At 51.9% G+C, this 22,945-nt stretch overlaps 2 protein-coding genes across 3 annotated transcripts in view; one reads left to right on the forward strand and one right to left on the reverse strand.

Moving 5' to 3' along the window:
- The window catches only part of Abtb2 (ankyrin repeat and BTB domain containing 2), a 157,638-nt gene extending 146,806 nt beyond the window's left edge, over window positions 1–10,832 (forward strand). The window contains exons 10-17 of the mRNA XM_090347897.1: window positions 1,168–1,397; window positions 2,738–2,916; window positions 3,288–3,393; window positions 3,600–3,702; window positions 4,081–4,171; window positions 8,316–8,384; window positions 8,894–9,007; window positions 10,538–10,832. Of these exons, the coding sequence (XP_090204023.1) occupies window positions 1,168–1,397; window positions 2,738–2,916; window positions 3,288–3,393; window positions 3,600–3,702; window positions 4,081–4,171; window positions 8,316–8,384; window positions 8,894–9,007; window positions 10,538–10,735 (1,090 nt within the window). The 3' untranslated portion in view covers window positions 10,736–10,832. The remainder of the gene's footprint in view (window positions 1–1,167; window positions 1,398–2,737; window positions 2,917–3,287; window positions 3,394–3,599; window positions 3,703–4,080; window positions 4,172–8,315; window positions 8,385–8,893; window positions 9,008–10,537) is intronic.
- Window positions 10,833–15,349: 4,517 nt separating this feature from the next.
- Window positions 15,350–22,945, reverse strand: part of Nat10 (N-acetyltransferase 10) — a 35,552-nt gene continuing 27,956 nt past the window's right edge. For both annotated transcript variants that reach the window (XM_090347899.1, XM_090347898.1), the window contains exons 21-29: window positions 22,741–22,789; window positions 21,353–21,449; window positions 21,139–21,249; window positions 20,221–20,393; window positions 19,722–19,841; window positions 19,290–19,388; window positions 18,548–18,621; window positions 17,534–17,617; window positions 15,350–16,069 (exon numbers count right to left, since the gene is read on the reverse strand). In XM_090347899.1, the coding sequence (XP_090204025.1) occupies window positions 15,952–16,069; window positions 17,534–17,617; window positions 18,548–18,621; window positions 19,290–19,388; window positions 19,722–19,841; window positions 20,221–20,393; window positions 21,139–21,249; window positions 21,353–21,449; window positions 22,741–22,789 (925 nt within the window). In that variant the 3' untranslated portion in view covers window positions 15,350–15,951. The remainder of the gene's footprint in view (window positions 16,070–17,533; window positions 17,618–18,547; window positions 18,622–19,289; window positions 19,389–19,721; window positions 19,842–20,220; window positions 20,394–21,138; window positions 21,250–21,352; window positions 21,450–22,740; window positions 22,790–22,945) is intronic.

The raw sequence follows: 22,945 nt of genomic DNA on the forward strand, positions 1-22,945 counted from the left end.
CAGAGTCTGTGGGGACCTTGGAGCACCCCAGGGGTTTCACCGCAGCACGTGGCTGGCTTGTGAAGAGACTCCTGGTGGCTCTGTAGGAAGCCACACGTGACTCCAGGAGCAGATGGTGGACCTGCCCACCATGGTGACAGGGAAGCAGCAGATGAACACAGGACCATTAGGCAGTGCTGGGGGAGCAGAGGGAACTGAGAAGAGGTTACTAGAGGGCAGAGCAGGGTCCAGAAAAGCAGGGCTAGCATGAAGGACGATGACTTATTGTCCAGAAACTCTTCTCAGCGCCATACTCACCTTCTCACTCCTGAAGACCTCGCTCCATCCCTATGCCCCACACTCACTCACCCAAGCCCACTGCCCACAGGACTCTCTGCCTGCCCCACTGTGGCTATGTTCGCCCCTCTGTGGCCTCTCCCCAACTTGTTCCCCCTCTTCTAATCGTCTCATGAGACAATGGGATTCTAGAGATAGGCATTGGGCCAGGCCGCCTTCATGTGCTGCTGGCTGGCCTAAACTAGCTACTATGTAAAACCCCAGGGACGGAGCTGGAGACGGCCCTGGGTTCTGCTTAACTGCTGTCATCCCAGAGCCACAAGCCATCGAATGCAACAAGAAGTTCCTGAGGTTGTCCCAGTGTGGCCTTGAGAGAGGCGCAGCACCCCATGTCTACTGTAGGGCCTCCCAGTCTGCGGCCCAGTGCCGTGCTAGAAACAAGTCGTCCGTAGCAAGCAGCCCCGTTTCCCCCTATCAGCATGGGAGGGGGCCACAGGGACTGCTGCGGTTCAGGAATGGCAGGTGTGCAGCTCTGAGTGCAGCGAGCGCCTGGGCAGCAGCCCTCTCCTAAGGACACACAGCAGTTGAGGCTCCCAGAGGTAGAAAAGCCAGAGGGCCAGAGCCTACTCACCCTGAAGCCTGATTCCTCAGTAATGCCAAGACAGCAAGTGGGCCCTTGCCCCCGGCCCTGTCTCCTCTGGGTGTCTGGACATGGAGGCCCTTGGGAATTCTGGCCCACCAGACTAGGAAGGAGAAAACAGCCCCCTTGAGCCCTCCAGTTCCTGCAGCAACCTATCTGAGCCACGGGACACTGTGAGGCAGCTCCGGCGGGCACTGTCTGCCTGTCCTGGCGACCCCAGGCCTCATCCTCCTTAATCTCTTGGTCCTCAGGAATGTCCTAAGGAAGCTCCTGACTCAGCCACAGCAGGCCAAAGCAGATGTGCTGTCCCTGGAGGAGATCCTGGCGGAGGGAGTAGAGGAAAGCGACACATCGAGCCAGGGCAGTGGTGGCGAGGGGCCCGTGCGGCTGAGCCGGACCCGCACCAAGGCCCTGCAAGAGGCCATGTACTATAGTGCGGAGCACGGCTACGTGGACATTACCATGGAGCTGAGGGCCCTGGGTGAGACTTCACAGTCACATACACACACACACACACACACACACACACACACACACACACACACACACACACACACACACACACACACCCTATGTCACAATCTCTCCTCTGCAAGCCAGAGAGGGTCAAGGACCCACAGGGTAGATTGAGACCATGGGACAGCTGGGTACAGGACATGACTGCCTCGTGACATGGCCAGAGATACCCCAGGCTTGAGACAGTCCTCAGTAGTGACACATCTTGAAGTCACCATCCTTGGTCTTTGTCCTCAAGCTGACTCTCAGGTGGTAGCCCGGGGCTGTGGAGCATTCTGGGTCTTCTGCAGAACCCCCACAGATTCATGTACAATGAGTCAATAACCAACCTCCTCCTCCTCCTTAGATCTGCAAGTCCGTGGACTTTTTTTTTTTGTACCTTCAGAGAAACGTCTGGGACAAACTTGAGGGCAGATCCTGTTATCCGTACCTTGTGGAATCTCTCCGTCTCATTTCCCACCTCACTTCACGGGTTGACTCTTCAGCGGGGCAGCGAGAATGGGCACAAATGGGTTCCCTGCTGTCTCCTGGGAACCCCTGAGTCTGTGACAACAGTGTTGTTTGTCACAGGCCAAAGGCACAGCCCCTCAGGGCTGGGCCACCAGAGAAACAAGTCAGCCTCTGCTATAAAATGTGAACAACCTCCTACCTACAGCCAAGAAACCTACAAGGCAGATATGGCCTTCTCCATTGTGGCCCGGGTTTTTTACATCCACACTCCAGCTAGGGAATCACACAAGTCATCACTGTCATTACCAGGAATATACCTGGCTTTGTCATCAGTTTCCCCCCAGCAGCTTGAAATGACTCCATGGCCCCATTGACACACCTGGGAAGCTGGTAGTCATTACATGCCCTGGATGTGAGCTGACACACACAGAGGGATTCTGGGAACCCCTGGTCATAGGGCCCAGTTTTGTTTCAGGTTCCTATCCAGGATGGGGTGGGGGGACAAGATATGTGTTGTGGAGTTCCCTTTAGTTTCTGGGTACTCAAGGCCACTTGTGGATGCAGCAAGAGAACAAGAAACTCCCCAACCTCGGCTGCCCATTTTTAGCATGTGGCTGCACTGCCTGTGGCCAAAGCCAGTCCCTCTCGTCTGGCACTCCTCTGCCTGCCTGTCCTCCAGCCCAGCAATGAATTGAGGCTTTTGTCCTGTGGCTCCGTGGCTCTCAGCTCCACAGCGATGGTCATGCAGCATGGAATGTTGGGACAGCTCTCTCCAGTGGGGTGGGGGCATCCTGTGGCCTGTGGCTAAAACTTTGTGGGGTTACTGACATCCCTTCTCCCCCTTCCCTGGGCCAGGCGTCCCCTGGAAGCTGCACATCTGGATAGAGTCCCTGCGGACCTCCTTCTCCCAGTCCAGGTACTCGGTGGTGCAGAGTCTCCTGCGAGACTTCAGCTCCATCAAGGAGGAGGAGTACAACGAGGAGCTCGTGACTGAGGGCTTGCAGCTCATGTTCGACATTCTCAAGACCAGCAAGGTGAATGTGGGCCTGCAGCCCCGGCCCAAGTTCAGGGAGGCCACCACCCTCACCCTGACCCTGGCCTGGACACATGGCTTGACACCTGTGGGCAGCCCCACACGTGGACAGACACAGGCAGCCCTCCACAACACCTAGGTGCACACACGCCCAGCTGTAGGGGGCAGAGGCCGTGGGTCTGTTGGTCTGGAGCCCAGCCAAAACAGCTATTTAGAGAATAGGCCTCTCTCTTCCCGAGCCAGATCCAGCAAGAACAAAAGACAGCCGCTGCTCTAATCCTGGTCTGGACTTTTGAAATTAGCCCATGCCTCTCTAGCTGTAAACAAAAGACTGGGAGATGCACTGAAGGCTTTCTCTGCCTCTCCTCACAGAATGACTCCGTCATCCAACAGCTGGCCGCCATCTTCACACACTGCTATGGTAGCAGCCCCATCCCCAGCATCCCAGAAATCCGGAAAACCCTGCCTGCCAGGCTAGGTGAGGCCAGTCTCCCCCCCTCTCCACCCCATAAACCCCCACCCGGGTCCCCAAACTCCCCTTTGTCTTTCTCCTGACCCTCTGCCTTCTTTTCCCATTTGCAAGTGCCAAGGCGTCCATTTCTCTGTTCCTCACCCCTGAGTCCTGCATCCCAAACTCTTGGAAGTAGAGCCCTCAGCCACTTCCCCATCTCTGCCTGTCCACAGATCCCCACTTTCTGAACAACAAGGAGATGTCAGACGTATCCTTCCTTGTGGAGGGGAAGCTGTTTTATGCACATAAAGTCCTACTGGTGACCGCTTCTAACAGGTAGGCAACTGTGGGGAACAGTCTCAGTCCCCCAGAGACACACAGGTGGGGACCTCAAGGCCCAGACAGTACACGTGGACACAGGGCACAGCAAGGGCAGCGAGGACTCTTGAGCACCTGCTCTGGCTTCTCAGTGACTGCTTCTGATCATTAAAGACATAAACGTTCTGGAATGAGGAATAGGACCTGGCGTCAGGCCTGTGTGGGTGGGGACAGTCCAGGATGATGTAAAATGTCACCTGCCCAGAGTTATTTGGGGAAGACAGCATTCATTTTTAAAGTATCCTGTCCCAGTCACAGGGTGATGGATCGTGTTGATGTCACACAGGAATAGAGCATAAGTCACATTCCACCTCCGCCTTGTCTCTTTTGCTCTAGATTCAAGACGCTAATGACCAATAAATCGGAACACGATGGGGACAGCAGCAAAACCATTGAGATCAGTGACATGAAGTACCACATTTTTCAGGTGGGTGGGCCTTGGCACCCCAACCCTTCTCCCAGGGAAGCCCCTCTGCCCAGCCCACTCTTGGCCTGGCCCTCTGAGCTTAAGGGGTCACTGCACTGATCATAATCCTACACTGTGCTCTCTGGGAAATACCTCTGAGGATGTCTAGAGGCCAACAGCCTCAGGCAGACATGAAGGAAACACATAGCATGTGGACCGTTGTCTGAGACTGAGTTCCTGGCAAGTAAGCATTCCCATCCAGGTCTCCTACCCCCAAACCTGCATCTTCACAGCTGTCTGGTACGGCGTGCGCTTACCCCAGTGCCATCAGGAAGGGCTGGTGCCAGCAGCACCTTCTCCCCTCCCCAAGCATCAAACCCCAGCCACTGGCCAGGCACGAAGCCTTAGGAGTCCTTCCTGACTATAGATAGGCAAGCTCAGGGCTTTGGGCTGTAGGCCTTGAACTGATAGGATATGGCAGTGCCAGTCAGGGCAGCTGAGACAGCCTTTCCACAGAGTGGCAGCAGTATGTCCCCAGGCTGGAGGGGGGAGTGGGGACTGAGCCTTCAGGAAAGGTCTGAGGCCCAGAGGCAATGAGGGTAGAGGGTTCAGGGACTTGCTTTACTCAGGAGGCAGTTGAGATCACACAGTCCTCACTGAGTCACCATCTAAACCTGCTGGCTTCCTCCCCCTCCCCGTGGTCATTTAGTTTGCATCTAGCTACTTGTGGGCATGGTCAAGATCACTGGAACCAGGCACCCTGGGTTTATGAAACCCTGCAGTAGTTGTGGGGATGTATAAGAGGCTCCAGTGATGCAGGAATAGAGCAGGAGTCCCAGACATGGAGCTTTGCCAGCCAGGTTGTGGCCTTGGGAACTAGTAATAGGAGCTCCAGGAACAGGACAGGACACATTGAAGTCCCAAGAGTCTGGTCCATGTCATGTTCCATTTAGAACTACCAGAAATGAATGTGGATCTACAGCACAAGAACCCAGCAGGCCCCCAGTGGCTTTACTACACCCCAGGGAGGTGGCCCGCGCCAGTTCTGGGTGCTTCTCCACTCACTGAGCTTCAGAGTGCAGCCCGGGGCTGGGGGTGTGGCTGTATCATTGCCCCTCTTGGAGAGATTATGCATTAGAGGTGCAAAGAAGTGGAAGAGCTTGCTCAAGGTCACACAGTTGGAAAGTGACAGCTGGCCCTCAAAGCTGTGGCTGATCGAGTTCACATTTAGAAAGGTGAGGAAGAGCCGGTGCCAGTGGCTTGTGCCTTAATCCTAGCTACTCAGGAGGTCGACATAGGAGAATCTTGTTTTAAAGCCAGCCAGGCAGGGAAGTTCATGAGACTCTTACCTCCATTTAACCACCAGAAAATGGGAGTGGTGCTGTGGCTCAAAGTGGTAAAGTACTAGCATTGAGTACAAAAGCTCAGGGACAGTGCCCAGGCCCTGAGTTCTAGCCCATGATCAACAAGAAAGACAAAAACAAAAGAAAGATGCGGAAGGGACTACACAGAAGATGGTGACTACCTGAGGACTAGGAGCTTCTGAGGCTCCAACTGAGGGATGATGGTGACTGGACTAGACATAGGAGAGACCCAGAGTCTAAGTGTGGCAGTCTCTCCTCTCCCTCCCTCCCCCGCCCTTGACCCAAACTCCCTAGAGAAGGGCAGCTGGGTTTTTTTGAAACTTGTTTGGTTGAGATGGGCAAAGTCCAGGTGAGCCGAAGCATGAGGTGGGGGTGGAGCCGTGCTGACACAGGAGGCGGGGCCCAGAGGGCAACAGGGATTGGCAGAAAGTGAGGCCACATGTGCGTGTGTGCAAGCCCGTGACCACTGCTGCTAGGGAAATGCATGCACATTTATCTGCTCACCTAAAGAGCCCAAGGCGGGGAAATTGGAGTCAGGATAGACCGGCTGCCCCTGCTGACTTCTTGAAGACAGTGGGGAAGTAAAGAAAGATGAGAGGTCTAACCACCGCACTGAGATTGGCCCTTCTCCTGGGCTCTCACCAGCATCTCTGCCATTCGTGTGTGGCGGGGTGGTGGGGGGAGGTGTCTGAAACTCTTGGTTTGGGGGCTTTGTTGATCTAAAACCCTCAATTCAGGATCAGGGCTCCCAAACAAAACCTGAGGTTTTGGAAACGTCCCCCCATATGTCAGCAGCTTCCTCAGCATGGAGGGGAGGAGAAAGGTCATTCTTATCTGTTTTCTGGAGGAGACAGGTCCAAGGAGTCACATAGTAACAGATTATCAAAATGGATAATTAGGAGATTCAAAGTCATTTTTAAAACTGGAAATACTTTTAACATATCCAACTCAATATAATTCAAAGATTACTTCAACTTGTAATAGATGTAAGAAATTGAGATACTATTGTGTGTGAACACACGTGTGTGTGTGTGTCTGTGTGTGTGTGTGTGCAGGTGTACACACGCATGTACACACTCAGTACCGAAATACCGAAAATTGCCCCTGAGCTTTTTCACTCCAGGCTGGAACTCTATCACTTGAGCCACAGCTCGCTCTACTTCTGGCTTTTTGGTGGTTAATTAGAGGTAAGAGTCTCATAGGCTAGCTTCAAACCACCATCCTCAAATCTCAGCCTCCAAAGTAGCTAGGATTGCAGATGTTAGCAGCACCCAGCTAGAAATTGAGAACTTTTATGCCACTATTTTCAAACTCTACTGTATACTTAACACAATGCATCTTAAGTCACATGGGTCACATTTCCAATGCTCAGAATCCATTGTGTCCATTGGCTATTGTATTTGATGGTGCAGGTTCCCTCTGATTAAACCCAGGCCTGTAAAGGATAGCCCAGAAGAGCAGGCCAGCCTACCTTTTGGATAGGGCTTAGCAGTCTTTGTCTTCCATGAAGTCTGCCTCCCAGTGCCCCCTCAGGGTAGCAGGAAAACCTTTGGTTTTTCCTCTGGCAGTAAGCCCAGCTCCATAGACAACCTGCTTTATGAAGGAGGTAACCCACACATGACCAGGCCTCTGTAAATTTAACCCTCCTCTGCTCTTAGCAAGGTTCTCAGCAAACCATTCTTATCTGGCTTTCTACGGACTCCTGTACAATCTAGTGGTCTCGGGGATCCATGCATCACAGTTGGTAAGGCCTTGCCAAACCCAGTTCCCAGGAAAGGAGCTGCAACAGCCTGTAGTCCTGACCCACCCACTTAGTCCCAAACCTGGACCAGGGGCATCCAGGATCTAGGCCTTTGCCCTGTTGGCCATTCATTGCCTGACCCAAAGGGCTGAGGAGGCAAGGCCTTGGCCTGCCTTAGGCATGCGCCACAGAGCAGGACAGGCAGGCTGTAATTGGGGCTGAGGTGGCCGAGGGGGCCTCACTGCCCTTTGGGATGAGGCTGAGGCGCCCAGTACCTGAATGAGGCCAGCGGTTGATCTTTCTCCTAGACCCAGTGGTGCCGCTCCAGCAGCCCTCACCCATGCTGGCCTGAGCCTTGTTTACTTAGATTCCTGCCAGCACCTAGCTTGGGCTGTTTCCCCAGCCAAAGAGAATTGTTTTTCTTTTTCCAACTGGGAGCCTCACCAGGCTCGGGCATGAGGGCAGAGTTTGGAACTGAGGAGAACTAAATATAACTAGCCCCCTTGTGGGCCTCTCTCTTTGGTATGGTTAGAGGCTCAGGCAGGCCCAGCCAGGGAGTTGGGGTGTGGCCTTCAGAAGTTAGCCATGCCTTCAGAAAATCAGCCGCCTTCTCATTCCAGACGTAGAATGTTTTGTTTGGGTTATGTAGCCCAGGATGGGCTCAATTCTTATCCTTCATTCTCCCAAGTGCTTGGAATACAGGCTTGCTCCACCACACTCGGTTCATATAGAATTTAGACGAAGTAAGCAAGGAGTAGTATGTTTCCTTGTGGAGTAGGGTGGGAAGAGCTAAGAGGACCGAGAGGCTGGAACCACATGGAAACCGAAGAGAAACCAATATGTGGACCTGATCTGGTCACAGAGACAGGAGCGGGTCTCAGCATTGTCTTGTGGAGGTCACATTCTGGGGAACGCAGCATTTGAGAGCAGAGGGAGGCGTGGTGATAGGGGCCTACAGAGGGACGAGAGGGCATAGCGGCCCCCCGAGGAGCAGCTGGAGCCATGTATGGACCTCAGCCTGTGTTGGTGTGTATTCACATGAGGCCCCTTCCCTCCACAGCTGATGATGCAGTATCTGTACTATGGCGGGACAGAGTCCATGGAAATCCCCACTGCTGACATCTTGGAGGTGAGGCACAAGGGCCCCAGCTGCCATATCCCCCCCTCACTGTGCACCCATGGCACTATCTCTCTCTCTGCAGGTCTTATGCCCTCTCAGAAACAGCACTTGAAGGGAAAGGGGAGGATGGTGGCCTCAGAGGACCCCCCCATGGCTCCCCAACATAATAGTTTCTCTCATGGCTCTGAGACAGGGAGCTGTGGACACCTGGCCTCTGGGGCCACAGTGACATGTTAGGAAGGACAGCTGGGTTTAGAAGCGCATGTGGATGAAGCATTGACGTTACAGCTGAAGACCTTTTAAGGTCAGAAAGATCATTTTGTGTCTCCTGCTAATACCGGAAGGCCTAAAGCAGAGATAAATCAAGGTCACCGTCACTTTTCCTCAGTCAGGCCCAGCAGGGATGCTAGGCCTGAGCTGGGGAGGAGGGTACACACGCTCAGAAGCCTTCTGTTCCAGGATGTCTGGGCCACAGGCCTGGCCCAGAGTCCCCAAAGTCTGCTTTACCTCTCTCCCAGCTGCTGTCAGCTGCCAGCCTGTTCCAGCTGGATGCCCTGCAGAGGCACTGCGAGATCCTGTGCTCCCAGACACTCAGCGTGGAGAGTGCCGTGAACACCTACAAATATGCCAAGGTGAGGGCTGGGCTATCCTGCCTCCTCCAGTGACATACTGCCCCCCTCCCACTCTGCTCACTCCCACCCCCTCCCTCTGGGCCTGAACCTGCACCACTGCAGACAGGTGAGGAGGCACGTGGCTAAGCCACCTGGATGGCTATGGGGATTTAGCAACTCCCACCGAAGCAGCCACTGTGCTGCCCAAGTGTGCTGTCCCCAGGGCATCTGCTCACTCCTCCCAGCGGAAGCCACTGTGTGGGGACTGCCCAACAGCCCCTCCTCGCTCTTGTCAGGTCCCTGGGTCCTGCCCCACCCCCCCTGCAGTCTCCTCCAGCTCAGCAAATGACACTACCCCTTTCACAGAATCACACCTCAAAAGTTTAAAAATAAACAAACAAAAACCTCCCAGCTAGCCCGAGGTGGTTCACGCCTGTAATCCTAGCTACTCCGGAGGCTGAGATGTGAAGATCTTGGTTCAAAGCCAATCTGGGCAATACAAAGCCTACAAGCCTTGAGACTCTTATCTCTAATTAATCTTTAGAAAATGGGAAGTGGGGCTTATGGCTCAAGGGTAGGGCGGTAGCCTGAGCTGAAGAGCTCAGGGACAGCCCCAGGCCAGAGTTCAAGCCCCATGACTCCTCCCCACCAAAAAAAAACCACCTCCCAGCTAAGCCATCCACTTCTGAATCACATCGGCAGTTTCTCCTCTTCCATCTCCACTGTCCCAGCTCTGCCACTCCTTCCCTGTCTCAGGGACTTGCATCAGCCAGTCTCCCTACTTCCAGCCACAAGGCTCTTTCAGAAGTACAAAGACTACCAGACACCAGCAATGGTAGCTGCTTGGAAGTAGCTACCATTACATGCCAAGACCCCCTGTCCCACCCACTTCTCCCCTCACTTGAGCACGCCACTGCGTTCTGCTCTTTGGCAGCTGTGACAACCTCCCATTTTCCCAAGTCCAGCACTTTGTCTTCCTCAGCAGATATCACCAAGCTCCCAGAACCACCCCATTACTCTACCAGGCTGTCTCCCTCACGGCCTTAAGACCTCTCTGTAGTCTGCTGGTTTATCCTGTCCATATCAGTCTCTCCCAGCCCAGAACCTTAGCTCTAAGAGAACCAGGCAGAGGTCACCGTCTGGGCAACTACCACCCAGAGCCAGGCCAGGGCAGCTATTTGGTGTGTGTTGACTTAAAAGTACAGAGCAACAGTCTCATGAACATTCTTACACTAGATGCCAGATACCCAGAGGCAGACAGCGCCTGGCCTTAGGAAGGTAACTGCAAGTCTAGTAGAAATGACTGTCACACAGCAAGGCGCACACGCCAACACAAGGCACAGAACTTGTCAGGGGATTTCAGTAGTATTCTTGGTGGCACAGCTAGGACATGAGCTCAGCTAGGTCCCACTTGCAAGAGATGCCACAAATGTGGCAGCAAGAAGCAGACAGGGAACGCCTCCTGTGGGGCGGGTCCCATGCAGGGGTGGGGAGTTTCAGATTGGGCTGTACAGAAACCATGAGCCTCACCCTTCATCTCCCTGCCCACAGATCCACAACGCCCCTGAGCTGGCCCTGTTCTGTGAGGGCTTCTTCCTCAAGCACATGAAAGCCCTCTTGGAGCAGGATGCCTTCCGGCAGCTCATCTACAGTCGCAGCAGCAAAGTCCAGGGCCTGGACCCGCTGCAGGACCTGCAGAGCACCTTGGCCGAGCGTGTGCATTCTGTCTACGTCACCTCCCGAGTGTGATGGGGGTGGTGGGCTTCCCTCTAGGAGCCAAGCTCCTCTCCCAGGGCCCTCACCCACTGGTGGTAATCTATCCTTGGGTAGACAGATGCCCAAGTCTGATTGCCCAGTGACAGGCAAGGTGGACATGTGGCCAAAAGGTGACCTGTGTCTGCAATTTCCTAGGATTTGCACCTTGAGGACTGCTCAGTGCTCCTGTATGCCCTTCTCTGCAGACCCTCAGCAGCAGGTCTTGACCCACCTGGGCTACCAGCTCACCCCATCCAGCAGAGGCTCCTGGGAATGTGGGCATCCCTAAAAATGTTATTCTCTCTGCACCCCAGACAACTGAATGCAAAAACCTGCATTTGCTTTCCTAAATATCACTGAGGAAGGCTGCTCAAAACCCTGGGTCCATTCTCCAGGCTGTGCCTTTGAAAGGCCTAACCTATGGGCCTGGCACTGTGAGTCTATGGAGGCCCAACCATCTATGGAGGCCGGGCATCTAGTCCCCACTCCCCCTTCTCAGGGCTGCTAACTTTGGTCTTGGTTCTTGAGCTCAGGGTGCAAAAGGGTACAGGATAGGAGTTTGGGAGCCTCATCTCTTGTTGCTGAAGCTCAGGGCCAAAGGAAAAGGGCAGACCAAGGAACCTCAAGCTGGACTTTGGCCTCCTGTCAGCTGGGGTGACAGCACTTCCGTGGTCCCCCACTGAGCCTAGAGTGCAAGGTTCTTTTAACTCAGGACTGGAACCTTGAGCATGGAAGTCCCAATACTGATGGGAGGGAAAGGCTAGAAGACGAGCATCACATCCTGCCCCACCACCCATTGTGGTCTTGGCTCCCACCAACTGGCCTGTTCCTAGACCAGACACTGGGACAGCACCAGGATAGCTTGTTCGAGGTGCAGCCTGGCTGCACTTTAGAAGTTATTTATTCACCAGAAGACCTGGGCATTTCAGGAGGTGTCTCCTGGTTCAACTTGGATCCCCATCCCCACCCCAGGGACTTACAATCTTGGTAAATATTTTCAACTAGTGCTTGAGCTGGATGTACAAAGAATAGGTGTTATTTTATTGCTGTAATATTGTATGATACTGTAACATTGATGTCACTTACTGTAAATGTATTATGGTTTTATTAACAATAAACAATAACATGAACTTGGCCTCAGTATTCCTGGTAAGGGGTGGCTTGGAGTTCAGAGCTGGGGAGGGTTGCAACAGGACCAGAAGATATTAGAGCTCATTCCATGACACCTGTGCTGTGCTACCTGCACTCACCCCTCCCCAGGCCCTCAGCCACTCACTGATGGCTGATTGGGCAGGCATGTGCCACTGGGCTGAACAGGAGCCAGACTGCAGAATGGAGCAGTGTGCAGGGCTCTCCATGGGAAGACTGGGACAGGGGAGCTGTCCCCAGGCCCAGCCTGGGGCTTTGCTGAGCTCTAGATGGATAGGTCACCACAGAGACTCCAGCAGAGATAAGGGAGTATGGTGTGGCAGTGACTCAGGCTCAAGGTTTCTCAAGAAAATTGTAGGTTTTTGTTTGTTTTTTAAGTGAAAAGTCACAGAAACGTTTTAAAGTGTAGAACAGAAGGGCCGGGAGTTTGGCCTAGTGGTTGAAGTGCTTGCCTAGCATGCACGAAGACCCGGGTTCGATTCCTCGGTACCACATACATAGAAAAAAGCCAGAAATGGTGCTGAGGCTCAAGTGGTAGAGCTCTAGCCTTGAGAAAATCCAAGGACAGTGCTCAAGCCCAGACTGGAAAAAAAAAAAAAAAAAAAAAAAAAAAAAAAAAACAAGTAAAGTATAGAACAGAAAGAATAATTTCTAGGGCCACAAAAAACTTAACACTCCATGTTTGAGGACTATAAAAGACCTCAGAAGCCAGTCTGAAGAACAGCAGGGTGAGAGCCAAGCAGAGTTGGTTGGAGGCAGGCCTGCAGTGTAGGCCACAGCGCCCTCTCGGGGCCACGGACAGAAGTGTGCTCCTCATAACACTTGGTGAAGGTGGTGGAGAGCCTCGGGAGAATTTGACATCTGGGGCGGCTGCCTTCAGGGCTCTAGGTCCACCCCGGGGCTGTTCTCTGCCTAAACCGCAAGATCTGGTGATGTGCTGGCTACAGGCAGGGCTTGAAAGTTTAGGGGTAATTTGGGGAGAGGGACATGTAAGAGCCCCCTCTAGACCTGCCCCTACTAGAAACACGGTCTTTAACAAGCTTTAGAAATAACTAGAAAAAACAATATTCTTCCCAGAAGCTAAGACTCCAGTGGCAGCGGAAGTGTGAGTCTTTATCCCAGCAGCCTCCTAACTCAGGGCCACTACTCAGGATTGGGGGAGCCCCGCGGCTGCTAGCTTCAGCAGCAAGATGCCAAGGTAACTCCTCCCAGGAGCACTGGAGTAACCAGGGCTGAAGAAGGCACACAGGTGTGTGCTCTGTGGACAATGACCCTCACCTGACACACGAGATCCACGAGCCTGGAAGCCAGAGCCTGGGACACACAAACACTGAATCCCCGGCTCCTCCGTTACCCTTCGCAGGGAGATCGGCCTTTCTTTCATCAGAGCCAGGCAGTGAGGTCTTTCCCAGTCCCTCTGCAGGATCCCTGTGATGTTTAACCAGCTCTACACAGAATCCAACCTAGTCTGACATGGCCCATTCAGGCCCAGCCTTCCAGCCCCACCCCTCTTCCTGTGCACAGCAGCTTCTGTATTGTAATGAGCCTACATTTGTCTGAGGTGATGGACTTACTTCCACCCCTCTGCCTCCTGCCGGTCTCAGCAGCCCCTTTGTGTCCCATGCTCTCTCCTAAATCCTCTGGGATGGCCAGCAGATGAGTAAGGGAAGCACTGAAGCGGGCCATCACCACGTCTCCCCCCGCCTCCCGCCCCCAGCCTAGAGGTGGGGAAGTCATCTAGAAACCCCCTTTGTTCAGAACTCTTCAGCTCCAACCCCATCCTAAAGACAGCATGCAGAGCGGGCCCAGCCCAGAGGAATTCATTTCACAAGTGGCCTCTCCAGAGACGGCAAGCTTTACAGATGTTCACTGTCGGGGGCCCAGATGGTGAGGTCTGGGGGAGGCACGCCCTTTGGGGTGTGAAGGAGACCCAAGATCACACACAAAATGCAGAGGTCTCCAGAGAACACATGTTTTGAAAGAAATGAGTGGGACATTTGCTTCCCTTATGTGTGCAGAGACAAAGGTAAAGGCATCGCATCTGCTACTCAAGACTACAAGGTCCAATTGAAAAGCGCGGGCTCCACCATCCTCACGGGGCTCTTTCTAGCTCAGTTCTCATTGTCTAGCTGATGTGACAGGGACCTACTATGTACCAGCCACTGTCCCTTCTCTCCTCACTGCTCCCCACAGCTAGGGCAAGCACGGTCACCACCACCCACAGGGGAACCTGAGCCAGGCGGTGAAGTCACATGCCCACCGCAGCCTGCTTTCTGCTGTAACAGAAAAGCCTGAGTGGCTTAAGAAAATCAGTCTTATTGCTGTGGAGGTGGTAAGTCTAAAGTCAAGTGCTCCATCTGATGCAGGCCTTGCTGGTGGCGAGCCTGCAAGTCTGCAGCACTTCAGGGTTCACTGGCTTTTCTAGCAGAGACAATGGAGAGAAGCCATTCATCCAGAAATAGATTAGCCCACTAATGGAGGGCAGAGCTCTCCAGACCCCACCACCTCTCACAGATCCCACCTCCCCACACCCAATGGCAGGGATTGACTTTTTATTTTTTCATTTGCATAGTGAATGAAAAAACTTCCACTTGAAACCTTCCACTTGACTTCTGGGAGGGACACTGACTGCGGCAGTTCCACAGGGAGGGGACACGAGACCCATAGAAAATCAGAATCCAAGCACTCGTAGGTAGTCTGGCTTCAGAGCCTCCTCACCTTACACCCAGAGCAGTGCCAGTGGACAAATCTTAGGACACAGCAAAGGGCTCCTTTCCCACCTTGAGGAGCACACGCTTGTGAAACTTCTAGAAAACCAGCCAGCTCTGATCTCCTAAGATTCGGGTTTTGGCCACACTCTCCGAAGAAAGTCCTGAGTAGGCTTGGGCATCTACCTGAGAAAACGATTTCTTTCCCATTTCTTCTCAACAAACTCAATGGAGCGTCCATGAAAGAAGCAGCAGCCCCCACAAAGGCCTCAACACGGAGTCCTGATTGTCCTAGGGACCAGCACTGACCTGAGCTTCTCCAGCTGGGGTGAGTCCACAAGTGGTGCATTTAGTAAGTATGGTCTAGAAGCTTCCCTCTCCTCCAGTCTTTTCACTAGACCTCTACTGGCCCAGGTTACACACCAGTACCAGGCATGCATATAACCCATCACATGACACCAACCAACACAGTGTGAAGCCACCACACAACAGCCATCCAACAAACGGGACGGCCTAAAGGATCTGGCAGTAGCTAGCTGATCTCTACACACACCATATCTCTCAAGATGCCCATGGCATCATTCAGACCTGGCTAGGCTTCCCATAAGCACTGAGTTGGGAAATGCTAGCTGCACTGCACCCGTGGCCTTGTCAGCCAACACCCACGAGAGGAAACGGCAATTTTCACAGATGTGCATTTTATAAGCACCCCAGGCAAATGGTTTTTCTAGGATGTTATTAAAAATAGACACAAAATGTTGGGACCTTTTCCCAACATTTTCCCAAAAGAATGACATAATAGGTCGTAAGGACTCAGATGTTGTACTCCACTTTAGACTAAAGTCTCAGGCTCTGCTGGGGTGCTAAGGGCAGGTGTGGAACAAAAGACACATTAGCAGACCCGGAGTCCAGCACACACCAGGGGCCTGCAGAGCCATGGGATGCCCCAGGTCCTGCTGCTTCAGGCCTCAGGGAATTGAGACAATCCACGAAGAGACCCAGCAATGCAGCCTCCAAGCATCGTCGGAAAGCTGTGCAGTTAAGGACCTGAGAAGGAACAAGAACCAGCATGGCTTCCCCGTGTGTTTAAGTGAGGCTGAAAAGCTGGTCTTGTGGGAAATGAGAGTTGGGAATATTGCGTGGCAGTGCAGAGCTGTGCCCAGGCATCAAGTTCTAAACAGACCCGCTGAGAATGCCTGCCTTCAGCCAGTGGGCCACAGACAGGTGGCCTGTGGGAAATCCCCGGCTGGCGTCCTTGTTCGCTGGGGCCCTTGAGGCTATCCCCCCAGTCAGAGGTGCTTCAGGAGGTGAGGGGGGTCTCCGCATGGCTTGGCCTGACAACCAGGCTTTGCACTATTTCTTCCATTTCAGCTTCACATCCATTTTGTTCTTTGTATCTCTGTTTTTCTTCAATTTCTTATTATGTTTGGGTTCTTGTTTGGCTTCCAGCTTCCTTTTCTTTTCACTGGAGCTAAAACATAAACACACACACATTAAAAAATTAAAAAAAAGAAAGGAATAGAGAAAGAATGAAGCAGCCAGATCTGAAACACCCCTCAGACTGCTCTGCTGGGTCTGCCTGAGTGATCTGAAAACATGTAACAGCGGCAGGTATTGCACCCAGCCCAGCTCCTGCTCTGGCAGAGCACTGAGCATGCGGAGCAATGCATGAAACCCAGGCTCTTTTTAGTGCTGTACTCTCGCCTCCTGAGACCTAGAAACATCTAAGCAACACAACAGGGGTCCCTCCACTACTCACTACCAGTTACCTGGAAAACAAACAAGATCTTCCAAAAACCCCTATGTATCACACAGACATGAGATGTCAAGGAAAGCCAGAAGTCCTTTCTGACACACTGTTGCTATTTTGTTTTTGAAATAAACACCCTAGAAATATTGCCTGCTACTGGCCAGAATGACTCCTGACAGGCTAGTGCAGGGACTGCTTGGCAATTACCCCTTCCCTGGAAGGAGGCCCCAAGAGGGGAAGAGCCTTTTCCATGGCATTACACCCTGGGAACAGGACTCCCTATGAAGAGGGAGCAATGCAACAGAAGCCACTACCACATAAAATACTTCTTAAAAGAGGTATAAGCAAGGCTTCAAAGAATGTTTAATGACAGAGTGCTAAGGCTCAGTGGTAAAGGGTTTGCTGCTTGTCATGTGCAAAGCCAAGTTTACTCCCCAAGAAGCACAATAAAACAACAAAAGAACCAATCCCATGTTACTTGTGTTCCCCCCCTGGCTTTCTCAATTAGGCACTGTGACACTTTAGACATGCCTCCAGTCTGGCTTTTGCTGGCTAACTGGAGAAAAGTCTGTGAGACTTTTCTGTCTGGGCTGGCTTCAAACCACAATTCTCTAGTTCTAAGCCTCTTGAATAGCTAAGATTATGGGCATGAGATCCCAGTCCCTAACAGATAATTTTTAATTTTCTGTTTTTAATTCTTAGTACAGGAACTAGCAAGAGATATGACCCATATAAACATTCATGAGTTTTCAGATAAAAGGGACTCTAAGATCCCCAATTCCTAAAATTGTCTTAGAGGATAATATGGCGGCTTTGCAGTAATCACATCCACCAAGATGCCAGCTGTGCCTCTTATGGGCTAGGCTTCCTGTGAAGTCACTAAGCCCCTTTGAGTCTTGGTTACTTCACTCACATACGCACGCAAGCACGCACGCACACTGTGCCGGCTGTTGAGACTGACAGTGCTTTAGCATAGGCAATATAAGCCTGCTCTCTTGCTCCCAACAGGTGCAAGCCTGGCCTCTGGGGATGCCTAGGAGGGAAGAGCACCAGCCTAGAGATGGCAGACTTGTCTGTGAATGCGCTGTAAAGGTAAAGAGTTAGCCATGACACCTCTCTCAGGGTTTCCCACAGAAAGCTATGTAGCCAGAGTTCACTAGATGTGTCAGGACTCCAGGCCCTTACCTTTTCAGACTGACAATGGAGGCATTCTGCCCAGCTTTGTTCAAAACTTCATTCCACTCTTCATCATCCCCACGGATTATGTATCTATGAACAAAGAACTGTCAAAATCTGCTCAAGAGGAGAATAGAACACTTAGAAAATATAGTGAGAAAACACTCTTTTCAGACAGTTCTGTCAAAAAGCCAGGACTGTATTAGCATCTGAAGCACAGAGAGAAGGGGGCAGGCACGCGGTAGGGCTGAGATATAGCCCCACTGGACAGAAGTGTCACACGAGAGGGCTGACAGGGAGGGCTAAGTAGGGCATTCTGAAGAAGGCAGCCTGATCCCCACTTCCCACCTGAGTCACTACCACCAAACATGCCTCCTGCCACTGTCCCTGTGAACAGTCATCCTCAATCTGCCCTTCCTGTACATCCGGCACTGCGAAGCTGAAGCAGAAGCTATAGACGGCTTGATGATCTGGATCCCCAGCCTCATTAGTCCAGCAACTATCGCTTGTCACAAGTAGAAGATCACAGAGGCTCAGGACACTGATTCTAAGGTGGCAGTAGTATCCTGGTGTGCCAAGACTGCCACATCCAGTGGCTCTTGGGGTGAGGGCAAAGGAAACACTAGAGTTGAATTCTAAAAGGGAACAGGATACCTAGTATATAGCGGGCTCCTGAGTGGAGAGTTGAGCACTGTACAGTAGAATCCTTTCTCAAATATACACACCAAAGCCAAATATAAAGAAGTAAAAGTGGATGCTTATCCACTTAACATCCTCCTTCTGTAAGGGACACGAAACTGGAGGGATCTAGGAAATGTTCTTGGAAGCCAAAGTGACAGGGAGGTCTGGAAAAAACAAATGCTCTGCAATTTCTTTATCGTCAGTGAGGAGATTTTCAGCTGCGGGTGGCCCGATACAGTGTACAGGGCACCTGGGAGGAAGTGGCTTAGAAGAAACCTATAGACACCATGAGGGCAGCAGAGGCTGAGGCAGAGCTTCTACACCTCAGAGCAGGGCTCTTACTGTGAGAGGTCCATGTTCTTCAGCTTCCCCACTTCCTTCTGGTGCTTCTCTTGGAATTCCTTGGCTGCTTCATCCTGTGGGAAAGGACGCAAAGAGAACAGGTCAGTCCAGAAAGAAGAAAAGTACCAGAGATGAAGGGAAAGAAGAAAATGCCAATAACAAGGGAACATTTCCTTCTCCTAGCTTATCCTCAAAAACATTATGGGTAGCTCTTAGGATTTAATGTCTGTATATTAAATGTGCATTTGAAAAGTACCTAAGAGGCCAAATAATGTCTATAACAATTGCTGCTGGGTCCCTGAACTCACAACAGGAGGCCAGTCCCTAGGTCCTGTGCACTGACATATGCAGGGTAAACATGACATTCTCTTGGTCCTGGCTCAGGGCAGAGGACTCTTCTGAAGGGAAAGAAGACAGGCTGCATCCAAATATAACTGTAACCCCTCTATACATCACAATAAGAAGAAGAAGAAGAAGAAGAAGAAGAAGAAGAAGAAGAAGAGGAGGAGGAGGAGGAGGAGGAGGAGGAGGAGGAGGAGGAGGAGGAAGAGGAGGAGGAGGAGGAGGAGGAGGAGGAGGAGGAGGAGGAGGAGAAGGAGGAGGAGGAGGAGGAGGAGGAGGAGGAGGAGGAGGAGGAGGAGGAGGCCGCCGCCGCCGCCGCCGCCGCCAACAACGACGACAGGCTGCATTCAAAGGCCAATGGCAACAGAGGGAAATCCCAAGGTCTTCAACAATAACGTACCAAGTCATCACTCAGGGTCTTCATCGTGGGCTCCATGACAACGTCCTTCACAGCCACCATCTGCTTCTCAATGGCCTTTTCCTGCACATCAGTAAACAGCTACAAAAGACAACACAAAGAAGATAAAGTGGCAGCAGGGGCTCCCTCATGCATCCCCAAGGACTTACTGTCCTAAAGGTGCTCCCCCAAGACACACAGGCATGCTGTTGAATTCAGGAGCCCAGATCCTCATAGTAAGGTCACAGACCCAGAGAATCAATACATGTCAAATCCCCAACAGTGGATAGATAGCTAAATTTGTGTGTGTGTGTGTGTGTGTGTGTGTGTGCGCGCGCGCGTCTATCTATAACCACATAACTAAATAGTAATCCTTATTCAAACACAGAGTGAGTCTGTGGTATTATTACAAAACCTGCTCTCAGAAGTAGTTACCTTCACAACTTTGCGGATAATCCGGTTGAAAAGCCCCATCAACTGGCCCACGGGCAGCTCAATCTCCTTTTCCAGCTGGTCCACAGACTTATGCTGCAGGCCGATCCCCAAGAGAAGAGCCTGAAGGAAGACAAATCAGCTGGAGTGACAGGCTCTTCCCTGTTACAAGTCACTGAGTACCAGTCACCAGAGCTAGCTGTCACCACCCTGTCACTCTAACTACCCAGACAAATGCCTGCTACACAACTGTACTGCAAAGTCAGGGCTATCCTGGGCTTCCAGTAGGGCCAAGTTAAATTTTGAGACAACACAGTGAAATGGAAGGAACATGGGCTCGAACTGCAGCTATCCGCTCATAAAGCATACAGCCAGACACATCACTCAACCTCAGACCTCAGGAGACCGCTGCCCACCTATCAGACCTGTCAGGAGCCGAAGGCACAAAACTATGTCAGATCACTCACCCCAATGCCCCTCACCTTGGCATCAGGTGACCTACCGACTGGGCGGCGGACAGGGCCAGGTCCCCCAGCTGGTTCAGAAAATACAAGCGGGAGATGGCTGGGATGAGGTCCATGATGAGGTGATAGTCCACCATGTTGCGGGAATACATCTCCAGCCGCTTCAGGTCATAGGGGAGGAAGAGTGCCTCCAGCTGCTCCCGGCCTAGGGCTACACACAGGTTGGGGGAGGGGGGCTGTCAGGCAGACTGGTGCCCTCCCTGCCGATGGTGAGAGACAGCAGCCTAACAGAAGCCAGCTAGAAGTGGCTGGCCACAAATCCAACACAGTCCTGAGCTAGCAGTGCAGACAGAGGGCATATGACCTTGCTCAGAGTTCCCAACCCAGTACTTCAGTTGAGACACCTGTGCCCTAGGGGTTAGGAGGACAGGCCAGCACCTTTCCCCCACTTAGCCGCTGCTCCTCGGGACTCAGCTCCTCAGAAAATGTAAGGACACATTTTCCATTATACATTCCATTAAAACTCAAAAAAAGAGTACACAACCCACATGTGTACATGTATACATGGGAAGACCAGCTGTTAATGATTCCTTTGGCGTTTTTTAAATTCTTCAAATTTTAACTATTCTAAGCAGCAATTTATGTGCAAAAAGCATGTCCACATGTTGGCTACAGATGGCTGGTAGCACATTCTTCCTACAATTTCATGAGGAAACAAAGCCCCAAAGATGAACAAGTTCCCAAAACTCAGGATTTCAATCAGCTTCGACAGCTAATTGCTTGTGAATTCCTCTGACATTCAGTCATGGCCCAGAGTCCTGTCATGAAGTATAAGATGGCAGTGCAAGACGACAGTGGGGCACAGCCTAGATAGGGCAGGGCCTGCGGAGGCAAGGCAGCACAGGGGTTAGAGCTGAGGTTTAGAACCAGGCCTCAGTTCCAAACAAGACGCTCACCAGGCTGGGCTGGCTTCCCGGCATTCTTGTTCTGAATGATGTTCAGAGCCAGAGCAGGAGAGAAGGTGCTGAACTGATAGGACAGCAAGGCCAGGAATCGCCTTCGGAAATCTGCAGGGCACAACCAGTTAGCCGTCTGGAGGCACACGTATGAACACACACACTCACATGCCCGCAACGTCCTGCCCCCTCCCCCCACACCAGACATATTCACCTTTCCAAAAGGCTGCCAGCCAAGTTCCCTGCTCCTGCTCCTCCTCCTCAGTCAGCGTCTTCAGCATGATGCATGAGTGTTCTCCTGTCAGGTCATTCTAGGGAACACACATCTCTACTTGGTACCAAGAACCCTGTCTTCTGAACAGCTCATCAGTAGCAAAGGGCAGGCCTGCAGAAAAGGGCTTAAGGCACCCTAGGCTCTTCTTCCTTCTCGCAAGAGGGCCCTACAGCAGGAGTCCCACTTCTCACTCCTTATCACCCAGTGCACAACCTGGGCTTCCGAAACTCACTCCGTAAGGCAGCTTCCTAAAGCCCACCATGGAAATGAAGCAAACAAGACAGAATCTTCTCTAAATTGCACTCTGGACCCATAGAAAGCAGGCACACATTCCTTTCAGGTAGATTGTAAACTCGGAGTCATGAATGTTTAAACTCCATATGGTATCTTACAGCAACCAACTCCACAGCCATATCCAGAGTTCAAAGCTGACAACCAGCATGCACAAACTGACTTTTTCAGGGGCTAAAATAGCAACTATGACTATAGGTTGCTGTTGAACAACCCAGTCCAGCAGCTTAACACATAATGGTTTTCCGCTGCAGAGCATTCACAGAACATAATGCCAGCAACAAGTCACAATGAACAACACTCAGCCAGAGACCACAGGACAGAGCAATCTACACCAAAGCTCACCAGTCTGCATCCTCCTCACACTCCACAGCTAAATTTGTGACCAAGCACACTGACAAACACCAGCTCATCTCTGATGTGCCGTTCTAATACACAACACTCAAATTTTCACTCATCTTCCTGTCGTTTGATATTTTTTTTTATTATCTTATTTAATTTTGGCATAATGGAGATCAAACATGGGGCCTTGGGCCTGCTAGGCAAGTGCTCTTACTAGGAAGGTACATTCTCCACCCTTAGTTTTTTTGTTTTTTTTTTTTTTTCTTTTTCTTTTTTTGCCAGTCCTGGGCATGAGCTTGGGGCCTGAGCACTGTCTCTGGATTTTCTCAAGGCTAGGGCTCTACCACTTGAGCCACAGCACCACTTCTGGCTTTTTGCTATGTATGTGGTACCGAGGAATTGAACCCGGGTCTTTGTGCATACTAGGCAAGCACTTTAACCACCAGGCCAAACTCCCGGCCTTCCACCCTTAGTTTTTGTTTTGGAGGTCTATGGCTAGCCACCAGTGAGTGGGGTTATCAAAGTGAGGTCCCCATTGAAGGCTGGCTCTCGTGTGTCTGCCACAGGAACCTGCTGCAGAGGCAGAGGGTGCCCCTGGATATAGCAGCAGGAGGCACATCGTCCTGTACAAGCACAGACCTGGGCCCATTGCAAGGCCCAATCCTAACCCACCCTCTCCCCCATGCCTCACTCACCGGGGTCTGCCTCAAATAGACAGGAACAAATCCAGCACGTTTCCAAAATCTGAAAAGATAATGACAGGGAACTATGTATATCCCCTGGGGAGCAGCTGAGAGATAAGGAGGGACAATAGTGGGCAAGAGCAAGGAACCAGAGATGGAAACACAGATTCTGGCTACAAAGGGAAACACAGCCCATACATCTTCTGGGGGTCACTCT

Source organism: Megascapheus bottae, chromosome 16 (genome assembly GCF_031878675.1).
Source record: "Megascapheus bottae isolate mThoBot1 chromosome 16, mThoBot2.hap1, whole genome shotgun sequence".
Lineage (NCBI taxonomy): Eukaryota > Metazoa > Chordata > Mammalia > Rodentia > Geomyidae > Megascapheus > Megascapheus bottae.